This window comes from Pezoporus wallicus, unplaced genomic scaffold (assembly GCF_028554395.1).
Source record: "Pezoporus wallicus isolate ANWC-B61680 ecotype Strahan unplaced genomic scaffold, APGP_CSIRO_Pwel_v1 contig_10458, whole genome shotgun sequence".
NCBI lineage: Eukaryota > Metazoa > Chordata > Aves > Psittaciformes > Psittacidae > Pezoporus > Pezoporus wallicus.
In genome coordinates, this window is record NW_026642790.1 from 419 (window position 1) to 12712 (window position 12294).

Consider the following 12294-nt stretch of genomic DNA (forward strand, 5'->3'; position numbering starts at 1 on the left):
ATAAAGGAAATATGCTATAAATCTGGTAAGTACGAAAGGAGTTGTCACGCTTTTCTGAGCAGCCATGCTGCACACACAGTAAACTTAGGGGTATTTTTCCCTCTTGATAATGTTCAGGTGAGTTTTACGGGATTCAGCAGCCTGACCAACAGCAGTCACCTAACCCTGTGTCACCGTCTCAGGAAAATGAGCTACGGCTCTTTTGATTTTTCTTCACAATCTAGATTTATGTAGTGTAGTTTGAAGCATCCTAAGATTCTTTTCACTGTATAGTATTGACTGACCAATTTTGCAGTCCTAAATTATTCCACAGAATTTGGCAGATTCTTGGTTTTCTCCTTTCTACATTTAAAATGCATCTTGTTAGAATAGTTTCGGTGATTTTTTTCTGGCACATGTTTATATATGTTTAGAGTACAGATGAGAGAAACAGTAAGAAATATCTGGGTTTAAGGCACATCCTTATTTTTCATAAGATACATTCTGAGGAAAGCATAGACAGATTTACCCAAAGCATTTCTTTAATTGAGTTCTCCGAGGCATTAAGTTCTGTGATGACAGGCAGCTTGAAAATACCATCAATTTGGTCAGGTAGGATTCATAACTACCATTCATGGGAAGTGGGAAGCTGAAGAACAAGCAGGTAACTTGGAGCTGGTTCTTTCCTTTGGAGCCAGTGCCTTCTTTACTCTGTGTACAACGGTATTTTCTTGGAGGGCATGAGTGTTATAGCTCAGGTAGTGGAGTTACTCCAGGCAGGATCCAAAGAACAGCCGAAAGAGAGAGAAGAATATAAAAAGGGAGTTGGAAGGCAACTGCACTGAACTCATGACAAGCTCCCAGAGGTGGGAGGAAGCGAATGGCAGTGCCCTTCCCAGTGCTTAAACACCAGCAGCTGAAACATTGTTTCTGATGCTTTCACAGGTGAAAGCAATACAATTCCTGCAGAATTGAGCAACACAAGTAGAGGAGGAGGAGGGAGTACGGGAAGGAGAGTACCAAAAGCGAGTATTTCCAGAACTGGTTGCAGATCCTTTGAAAATGGAGGTAAGATACTTGAGCGTGGAGTCCTTACAGCTAAACATTACCTCATGAATGACATAACTGTCTATATTTGGATTGGGCTATCCACAATGAATACTTTCTTAATCTTGTCTTCCAGCCTTCAGTCTCCTGCAGTATGTCAAATTTTCAGTAATAGCACAACAGTATGGTTTGTTTTTTCACTTTTAGAAAGCCACACTGCAGAACCTAATGCACAACCCAGTTACCAACCAAAGGGTCACTGTAAGGATGGTGAAAACGATTCTCTTCCTAATGTGAGAGAACCTGGAAGAAAGCCTCATTCCCATTCTTCAGAGCCACGAAGATCAGCGTATGTAGTCTACCGAACTGTCACAGTCACCCAAGAACCCAAGTTTAGCCGACCTAGAGGTGGGTTCCTGCTTAAATGGAAGATTCTTAAAATGCCTCTAATATACCTGCCTGTATTGTGCTGTGGTCGATTGTGTCCCTGCAGGTAGAATACGTGATTTATGCCTGAAGACAGGTAAGAGCAAATTTGATGTAGCGTAACTTTCATACCTAGATTGCAGCAGTACTCACAGACAGAAATGCAATGCTTTATAAAGCTCTGCAATTAGTCAGACAGAATATTCATCAACAGTAATTAACCACCTTCAAAGCAGGAATTCTTTTCTCTGCCCAACAGAGAGGGACGACTGCAATGATGTGCTGATATGTATGAATATACCAATCCACATTCATTAATGTGTTTTTCATTCTTTTGAAATATGTATTAAAGCTTGGAATAGCACCTTTAACTTCTCAATTAAGTATGGTGGATTTACAATTATGTTATTCAGGATTTTTTTTTCATCTTGAATAAAAAAGGATTAGATCTTACTCAAACTGCTCTTCATTCAAATGCAGTGTAAATTTTTATGATTATTGTATTTTCACTTTTTTTTTCTGTTGGACGGAGCACAATTTCATTCTTCCTGCATTCATACAGGATGATATTTTCTTTTGTCTTTGTCCTCTTGATAATATGTACTATTCTCACATTTGACAGGAGCCTACAGGTGGGATACTGAGACTTCTTTTGTTCTTCTTGGATATCTGGTTTGGATGTAACCATAACTGTATGACCTTTGCTTTATTTTTAACTTGCTAATAGAACCTCAAAAATCTAATACATCATTTGGGGTTTATATGACTTTCTCCTTTTCCTGACCGTATCTGGACTTGTGAAAATCATTCAACACTGTCCCACGCGACATCCTTGTCTCTAAACTGGAGAGACATACATTTAATGGATGGACCACCCGGTGGATAAAGAATTGGCTGGATGGCTGCACACAGAGAGTTGTGGTCAAGGGCTCAACATGCAACTGGAGACCAGTAATAAGTGGTGTCCCTCAGGGGTTGGTGTTAGGACTGATCCCTGTTCAACATCTTTGTCGGCGACATGGACAGTGTCCATGTTTGCCAACGACGCTAAGTTATGTGGTTTGGTTGATAAGCTGGAGGGAAGGGGTGCCATCCAGGGGGAGTTGTGGGCCAATGCCAACCTCATGAAGTTCAACATAGCAAAGTGCAAGGTTGCTGGGTCAGGGCAATCCCAGGCACAGCTACAGGTTGGGCAGTGAAGTGATTCAGAGCAGCCCTGCGGAGAAGGACTTTGGGGTATTAGCTGAAAATGAGCCAGAAGTGTGCGCTCGCAGTCCAGAAAGCCAACTGTATCCTGGGCTGCATCAAAAGGACCGTGACCAGCAGGTCAAAGGAGGAGATCCTGCCCCTCTACTCTGCTCTTGTGAGACCCCACTCGGAGTATTGTGTGCAGTTCTGGTGTTCTCAACATAAAAAGGACATGGGATTTTTGGAACAAGTCCAGAGGAGGGCCACAGCGATGACAAGGAGCCTTGAGCCATATGAAGACAGGCTGAAAAAAAAACTGCAGCTGTTCAGCCTGGAGAAGAGTCGGCTTCATAAAGACCTCATAGCAGCCTTCCAGTATATGAAGGGGGCTGTGGTGGTTTAAGCCCAGCCAGTTCTAAGTTGCTGGCTGGGCTTAAACCACAACTGGGGCCTACAAAGATACCAGAGAGGGACTTTTCATCAGGGATGGTAGCAATAGGACAATGTTTTTAAACTTAAAATGTTAAGGTTAGATTTAAGGAACTAGTTCTTTACTATGAGGGTCATGAGGCACTGGAACAGGTTGCCTAATTAGTGGTAAATGCTCCATTCCTGGCAGAGTTCAAGGCCAGGCTGGACAGAGCCTTGGGTGACATGGTCTAGTGTGAGGAGACCCTACCTGCGGCAGAGGGGTTGGAACTAGATGACCTTTGAGGTCCTTTCTAACTCTAACCATTCTGTGATTATATGATTCTATGTTTATATGATTTTTGTTATACCAACAATTACCATTTTTGCTACTGTTTTTTGGTTTTTTTTCAGCAGTTCCCGAGCCATCTGTTCGGAAATGCTCCAAAGGAAAGAATGAGCCTGCCAAAAATAGGAAATTTTGGACACAAACGGACATCTACGGTAATACTGCAGCGTTGGGTGTAAACTGAAAATTTCAGTTTTAGTACGGAATTAATAATGTGAATTAATGCGATTAGTCTGGAACTAAGAGAAAACAAGGGTACTTACACATAACGTTGCCTTGCATCTAAGTACATTCACAAGCAGGGATAAAACAGGAGGACCGGATTATGCATTAGTTTCCTCTAAAAGCAGCTGATGCCTTCTGGAAGATTTTCAGTATAGGAACATGCACTTGGTTAAAGTCCAGAATGACCGTGGCAGAGTTGCCTCGCTTGGGAGGTCCTGTGAGCCTTATGGAAAGCCTGAAAGATTACAAAAAAAAATCTTTGAAGAGAGAACTAGAGAGAGAGAGAATCTGTACTTAATCCTAGCTTCTGTTTCAGAGGTGCTGCAGGACTCACCCGATGCACTCATGGGTACTTCAGCTAAAGTAATATTTGTAATAATGTAATATCTGATTCACCTGTCAGGCTAAGAGAGTCTTCCCAGAAAGTACATCTCAAGTGAGGAAACCATGTCTATGCTCTTCCTACAGACAAATACACTTCAGGATCCTATAATGCACCAACCTGGGGGAAAAGAAATCCACAGGCAAAAACATTCTCCAAGACTAAAACAACCATTCAGGTAACTGCTCGATAGAGATTTTGACCGCCTGGTCTCTCCCCACCTAGAAACCAAAATTCCAAAGTAACAACTTCCCCAACCAAATCCCAAAAGGTCCTACGCAATGCTGAGCAGTCTGGAAGAGCAGTTAAGAGTTGTGTTGATGTGCAGACCTGAAATTTGGCCTGTAGAACTAAGTGATTCCTAATTTTGTATAGTTTTACTGAAAGAGTGTATAATTTTACTGTATGAAATTATGCACAAAACCGTGTTCTGCGTATCTATTTTAACAACAGAGCCAAGAACACATGGAAGCGACCCAAAAAGGAAACCGATATGAAGACAGAAGGGAGATGAAACGAGTACTTGAATTCACAAGAACAGTCTAAACTGAAATAAGGGAATTCTCAACTGTAGTTCAAACGATCATAAAATTGTAAATTTCAAAAGTAAGATGTAGGGTACTCTCTGTAGTGTTTCAATACATTAGAAATTGTGGAAATTGTTTAACAATAATTTCACTATAATCCTAAATGTACGATACATTTACCTAATAAAAGTGAAGACGTATCATATTTTATTTTCATTATTTCCCTTGCTTGTATCAAGACTGTAATCACTTAATATAAATTACACTGAACTTTGACCACATTGAATTGACAAGCACAGTATTACACCTTCTTCAGCCTCATCCTTCAGCCTCAAAGCTCTTTGCAGAGAACTTGGCACCTCAAACCAACAAAACTTCTTCCTCTGTTATGCTATTAAAAGCAGGCCAGTGCAATGCGAGATGGCAAAGGCATCCTGGTGTTAAATACTTCCTATCTTAAAAACCAGGTCTGTCACCATTAATCTTAAAATGCAGCATCCATGAAGATTTCATGAAAAGGGAAATTTTCAGAGGACAGAGAAAACGGATTGATTTTCCAGAAACCTCCCTGCTTCTACCCTAGCAGTCACAGCCCTCTCTGGTATCCTTGCCTGTACTTTGTAAAGAAAACCCAGCATGTGCCAGTTTGAGATCTAATCCCCATCAGGTTCTTCTGTATAAAGAAACAACAACTGAGGAAGTACCACAGTTTAACCCCAGCCGGCAACTAAGCCCCACACAGCAGTTTGCTAACTCACTCATTCCCTCCTCCCTGGTGACTTGTAAGAAAGAAGCAGAAGGGCAACAGTGAGAAGACTCCTGTGTTCACATCAAAACAATTCAAAGGGGAATGCAAAGCTGCACACACAAGCAAAGCAAGGACATCACTCACCACTTCCCAGCAGCAGGCAGGTGTTCAGACATCTGCGGTGCTGGCTTCCCATGGGGTCACAACCTCCTTTGGGTATCCCCTGCTCCAGAGCGGGGTCCTTCATGGGCTGCAGGGGGACAGCCTGCCTCACCATGGTCTTCACCACAGTCTTCACATGGACTGCAAGGGAATCTCTGCTCCAGCAACTACTTCTTCACGGCAATTGGGGTCTGCAGATTTGCTGCACTCACAGATTCTCACCCCTCTCTTCAGGTGCATCACTGCAGGTTTTTGGTTGTTTTTTTTTCTCCTTTCTTAAACATGTTATCCCAGAGGCCCTGCCACTGTTGCTGGTATCTCCAAGTCACTGATGTCACTCACTGCTGAGGAATTGAGCCTATGTCAAATCTACAGCTTCATCTACCCCTCTAAATATTTGTTGTGGTTTAAGCCCAGCCGTAAATCAGACCATGCAGTCTCTGTCTCACTTCCCCCCTTCTCCCCTGACCCTGCTCCAGAAGGGACGGGGAGGAGAATCAAAAGAATGTAACTCCCACGGGCTGAGATAGGAGCAGTCCAGTAACTAAGGTATAACACAAACCACTACTGCTACCACCAATAATAATAATAATGACAAGGGAAATAACAAAGGAACAGAACACAACTGCCCACCACCCGCCGACCGATACCCAGCCCGACCCGAGCAGTGATCTAGCCCTTCCGGGTAACTGCCCCCAGTTTTACAAACTGGGCATGACGTGCTGTGGTATGGAATACCTCTTTGGCTAGCTTGGGTCAGGTGTTCTGTCTCTGCTTCCTCCCAGCTTCCCTCCTCCCTGGCAGAGCATGAGACTCAGAAAGCCCTTGGTCAGACTAAACACTACTTAGCAAGAACTAAAAGCACTGGTGTTATCAGCGCTGCTCCCAGGCCGAAAGTCAAAACCACAGCACTGCACCAGCTACTAAGAAGGAGAAAAATGACTGCTACTGCTGAACACAGGACTATATATTTTGTTCAGAGGCAGCCTGGGGCCTGAATGGGATCAGAGCTGCTTGTTAGGGACATAAGCATCCACTGCTCTTTCTGCTGTAGCAGTAGACATCATGGAAGCAAGAAAAAACAATGAACCCCAGCAGTGTAAGCAGTTAACACACAGCACCTAAGAGCAGGAATCAGGTAATTTCTCAATTCACTAAAAGGAGTGAAGTAAGAAACGTGGAGCACAAGGACTTGCGTTAAAAGACGCTCAAAGAATAATGTTCATCTTTGTGCTCTCAAGACAACAGGTTCTACACAGGAAGAAGTTGGGTCTTATTTAAGCACCACAAGATGGGTTTGTTCCATTTTACATTAAAGAAACATGGGACGGGAGAATGGAAGACTCTTTGAGATCGTGTGATTTTCAATACTTTGATGAAACGAGATAAAGAAAGATGTTCAAGCTGGACAGGCCACATGGAACCATTATGATGATGTCAACAGCTAGACAAGCCATTGGCAGCCATGGCAATGGAACATTCTATACTGCCTAGCAACTGGTAGAGAATGTGAACTCAAAAAGACTAAAGAAGCTACCATCTCCTTCGCACAAGTGAGAGTAGGGAAGCACAAGACGTGCAAATGGCCACAGGTGGAAATGACTGCAATATCTATATGACAATGGTTTTGAAATTAGACCAGATAGTCTCAACCTGGATTTGATTATCACAGGTCCCTCTTCACAAAATAAACCTAATGCTCTTTTCTGCAGATGCGCCATTGCCACAGGCTGACCAAGAAGTGATTCTGCCTCCAGCCCAGTGTCAAGGCTCACTCACACGTCCAGAGAATACTGTAATACCAATTCACCCTCCACTGATTATAAACCTCAACGATGAAGAGGATGATGAAGATGATGATGAAGAGGATGATGAAGAGAACTGTAAGCAAGTTTTTTCTATCCTTTACAAGCAAGTAGAAGGTATTTTGTAAAACATTATAGTGTACTTCTCACTCAACTGATTCATTAGAATAAGCACTATTTGCATAAAAGAGTGGTTGACAAGTTGCTAAAAGAGTTTCCAGCAAATCTCCAAATTATCAGACCTGACAGTCACCAGCTGCGAGTGAGGCACCATTTTCTAACTCCTGTGAAATGCCCAGCTGTATGTTTCAACAGTGGTATAACTCACATTCCTCTTTCTCATTAACTAGACTTTAAAGGGTGATCCCCAATTCAGATAATATGATCCACAATTCAGATGGCCATCGAATACTCTTCACAAGTCCTCATAATTCAGGGATGACGTTACAGGCTTAGGAGGTACTTCTTTTCCTGGAAACCAGCTTTCGAACACGGGCTGTACTCACTCATCAGTGAAGCTGATGGAAGTCACAGCTTTGTTTACAAAAGACAATTGTGTCAATTCAACTTATATAATCTGTTGTACCGATTTTCTCAACTCCGTAAGCAGTCTCATCACAGAACATTATTCTGAAATCTAGCAGACAAAATGCATACCAAGCTCTTTCCTAGTTTACCTGAATGTGTATGTTTATATACTTAGGTCCTTAGGTTTTAAAAGTTTTTAAGTGTGGTTGAACCATTCAGTGAATTTCATTTAGAGATGGGAGATCCATAGGGAAGAGATGAACTGCACATTCCCGGTGAGTGAAAGGAGAGAACAACCTGCTCTAAGGCGCACACTGCACAAATTAAAATACTAATAATTTTAAGTCAACACATGTTATCTTCTTACAAGGCTTGTAACTGCAATTCCCTTGCCCTTGGAAGTACCTAATGTGAAGGAATGATTTCCCTGTCCGGAAGCAGAGGTTGTAATTGGGATGGAAATAAAAAGGAAAACTAAGAGCCAAAAAGCGTAACCAAGTGAAATTCATTATGTATTTGACTGTTAAGAATTGTTGAAGGTCTTTGTCTAGCTATCCCCTGATCTTTTAAAAATATTTCCCACAGATGTTACTGACTGTGTGCCTAAGACTGCTGAGGATATCGAAGAGGAAAGAGCAATAAAGGAAATATGCTATAAATCTGGTAAGTACGAAAGGAGTTGTCACGCTTTTCTGAGCAGCCATGCTGCACACACAGTAATCTTTGGGATATTTTTCCCTCTTGATAATGTTCAGGAGAGTTTTACGGGATTCAGCAGCCTGGCCAACGGCAGTCACCTAACCCTGTGTCACCGTCCCAGGAAACTGAGCTACGGCCCTCGGAAGCTACCCAGTGGGACTTGCAGAAAGCCAAGTACTTTTCATCGCCTCGGACAATGGGTACCACTTTTGAAATTACTCTTACAAGGAGAAACTAGGACACAGTTTGCCCCTCCTCTCCACTTTTTGAACTCAGGGACAGTCCTAAGGCGTTTGCAAATATCATAAAAATACTTAAGTTTTTCTTCTTATTTGTGTGCATGGGTATCACACAGGTGGTGGCTACCTGCATCAATTGTCACTGGAAAAGATGAAAATGGGCTCAATATTAATGCCAGGAGTACTTTCCTCGGGTACAAAACATCAGTTTTAGTCTGGAACTAAGAGAAAACAAGGGTACTTAAACATAACATTGCCTTGCACCTAAGTGCGTTCACAAGCAGGGATAAAACAGGAGGACAGAATTATGGATTAGTTTCTTCTAAAAGCAGTTGATGCCTTTGGGAAAATTTTCATGACAGGAACATGCACTTAGTTAAAGTCCAGGACAACCATGGCAGAATCGCATGAGTCACCTGATGCATTTGTGGATGCTTCAGCTAACGCAGTATTTGTAATAATGTAATATCTGATTCACCTGTCAGGCTAAGAGAGTCTTCCCAGAAAGTACATCTCAAGTGAGGAAACCATGTCTATGCTCTTCCTACAGACAAATACACTTCAGGATCCTATAATGCACCAACTCCAAGGAAGAGAAATCCACAGGCACAAACATTCTCCAAGACTAAAACAACCATTCAGGTAACTGCTTGATAAGAGATTTTGACCGCCTGGTCTCTCCCCACCTAGAAACCAGAATTTCATAGTAACAACTCCCCCAACCAAATCCCAAAAAGACCCTATGCAATGCTGAGCAGTCTGAAAGAACAGTTAGGAGTTGTATGGATTTGCAGACAATAATTCCTAATTTTGTACAGTGTTACTGATCTGAAGGCAAAAGTTGTACTTGCCTTTACAATGAGGAGCTACAGGAGGGGGTTTGGCTTGTAGCACTAGACAAAGCTCAGCAGAGACACTGCATGAGCGTGGTCTATTTGTCTCTCTTTGTCTGCTTATGTAGCATCTCCAAAAGCCAAACACTCATCAGCCACGGTCCTAATTCATGAAAGGAATCACTCTAGTAAACATTCACAGAATGCCCTGAGGGCCTAAAATTAATAGATTTTACAGCTGAGCAGAAAGCAGAGATGACAACTTGACCTTGCCTCTTGTGTCGACGGTTTACTGCTTAAACTGCTTCTGAAAGAGCGTATAGTTTTGCCATAGGAAATTATGCACAAGGTGTTCTGTGTTTGTATTTTGACAACAGCACCGAAAAGACATGGAAGTGAACCACAAACGAGAAGGGTATGAAGACAGGAGGGAGATGAAGAAAGTACCTGAATTCACAAGAACAACCTAAATTGCAGAAAGATAGGGGAATTCTCAAGAGGAGAAACCAAACACGATAAGAATGCAAATTCCAAAAATAACACGTAGGAAGTACACTGTAACACTTCAAAAGTGATTAAATTTTAATCCTTCATCATGGCTATGCTACTGCCTTGTTCTCATGCAGATTCTTATTCCTGACAACTGGACTCTATCAGCCCAGCCCTATCCATCCTATTCCTGATTTCTAATCCTATCTACGTACTCCAGTGTTTCCCGAAGACGTGCCAGCTTGGAAATTGCTCTAAGACAAAAGAAGAAAGACAATCTCCTTGCGAACTCTTTCTGCCTTTCCCATTATTGGTTAGAGATAATTTTGCCTTTGTATGCAGTTCAAGTAGTGCATATACACTAGAAGGGTTTCCAGTCTAGCACTGCAATATTTGGAGACGTGCCTTCCTTTATGACAATGGGCAACGGAAATTCAACCCAGTGAGCTGCTCTGAGCCCTCAGTTTGGAGCTGAAAGGCAATAGCACCATTTTATTCCAAGCAATACCCAGGCAATCCAGTGAACTATGGCAAAAGCATCCTGCTGTTAAATACTTTCTGTTTTAGGAACTGCGTTTGTAGCCATAAGCATAAAATACAGAATCTTTGAACATGCATGGGCCAGTTTGAGATCTAATCCCGTGTCAGATTCTTCTTGATGAAGGAACACCAACTGAGGAATTGCCCCAGCAGGCAACTAAGCCCCACACAGCAGTTTGCTCGCTCGCTCGCTCACTCACTCACTCACTCACTCACTCCCCGCCCCATTGACGTGTGGGAGAAAATCAGGACAACTGAGAGAAAACTCCTCGGTTCACATGAAAACAGTTTAATAGGTAAAGTAAAAGCCACACACACAAGCAAAGCAAAGCAAAACAAGGACCTCACTCACCACTTCCCATCAGCAGGCAGGTGTTCAGACATCTCCAGAGAAAGTAGTCATCACCACGCCAAACGTTTCCCCCCCCCTTACTTCTTGTTTTCCCAGTCTGTCCGTAGACTGCCTTTTCCAGATCGGGAAGTCAGAATACTGGTTGGGTCCCTTGAAAGTTTCCCAGTACCATTATCCTGGAGTGACCCCGTTCCTTGCCCTGACCGTTCCCGACACTTAGAAAAAGCAAACGCAACACCTGCGTGAGGACCCGGATGCGCCACCATCCCTTTCGCCAGAGACCTGCAGCCGAACTCCTCGCCACCTCCGTCTCGAACAAACACGGCACCTTCCGCTGCACCGCACCCCCACACCTCACAACCCCCGTTGCCAGCCCTGCGCCGAGCACACACTGCGACTGCGCCTGCGCCGACCACACACACACACTGCGACTGCGCCTGCGCCGAGCACACACACACACTGCGACTGCGCCTGCGCCTGCGCCGAGCACACACACTGCGACTGCGCCGAGCACACACACACTGCGACTGCGCCTGCCAGCTGCCGCCGGGCCAGGGCCGGCCCGGGAGCCACAGCTGTGCTCGGAGATGGGTCCCGGCGGCCGCGAGGCCGAGGCCGGCCTGAGGCCCCAAGCTGTGGGGACCTCTCCCTCAGGACAGCCGCCTGCTGTCCTTACCCAGGCTCTGCCTCGGCGTACAACCCTTGAGTCTCTGCCGCTTGACTGTGCCTGGACGCCAGGCACTCGCTCACCAAAGCTGCTTTGCCGCTGTGCTCTTTAGCTGCACGGAGGGGAGAACATACAACGAAAGGCTCGTCGGTCGACACAAGGACACGGACAGAGATCGCTCACCCTTTTCTCTCAGTTTATTGCCAATCGCAGCCGAGCAGGGGCATGAAAAAATAAAAGTCAAATTTCTCAACACCACCTCCTCACCAGTCCCTTCTCCCCTGTTGTCATTGGCCCTGTTGGACACATGGGAAGCTTCCAGCAGCTGCTCCCTGTAGCCCCCAGCTACCACATCTTTGCCACACAAACCCAGGGCAGAATCGGTTCTTCCTGACCAGCCCTGCTTCTGTGCCTCATGTAGGCCCAGCTGCGCAACTACAGAGCCTCTGTGGATAGCCCCTGGCACAGCTGACCTGGCCTTCCTAGGGCTGCTTCTGCCCACTGATGGCTCCTTACTCATGGCCCTCATCTGCTTTCCTGAATTCTCCTTCCCCTGTGTGCCCCAGTCAGTCCTGCCCTGGCACACTAATGTCGTACAGCACCGCTGTGCTCTGCTGACCTGTCCTGTGAGTCTAGTCACCATGCACTGCTGGGCTGGGTTCTTGCAGAGTTTTTCTGATTTGTTTGGTTTTGTGTTGTTT

General features: G+C 44.3%; 1 protein-coding gene across 1 annotated transcript; it reads left to right on the plus strand.

Moving 5' to 3' along the window:
• Positions 1–908: 908 nt before the first annotated feature.
• Positions 909–8789, plus strand: LOC130611502 (uncharacterized protein C12orf50 homolog; the record flags this gene model as incomplete). The annotated part of the gene is made up of 5 exons (XM_057432267.1): positions 909–1047; positions 1234–1434; positions 3466–3552; positions 8360–8437; positions 8530–8789. Coding segments are annotated over 5 exons (687 nt in total), but the record flags the coding sequence as incomplete, so codon positions are not given.
• Between the last annotated feature and the right edge of the window lie 3505 nt (positions 8790–12294).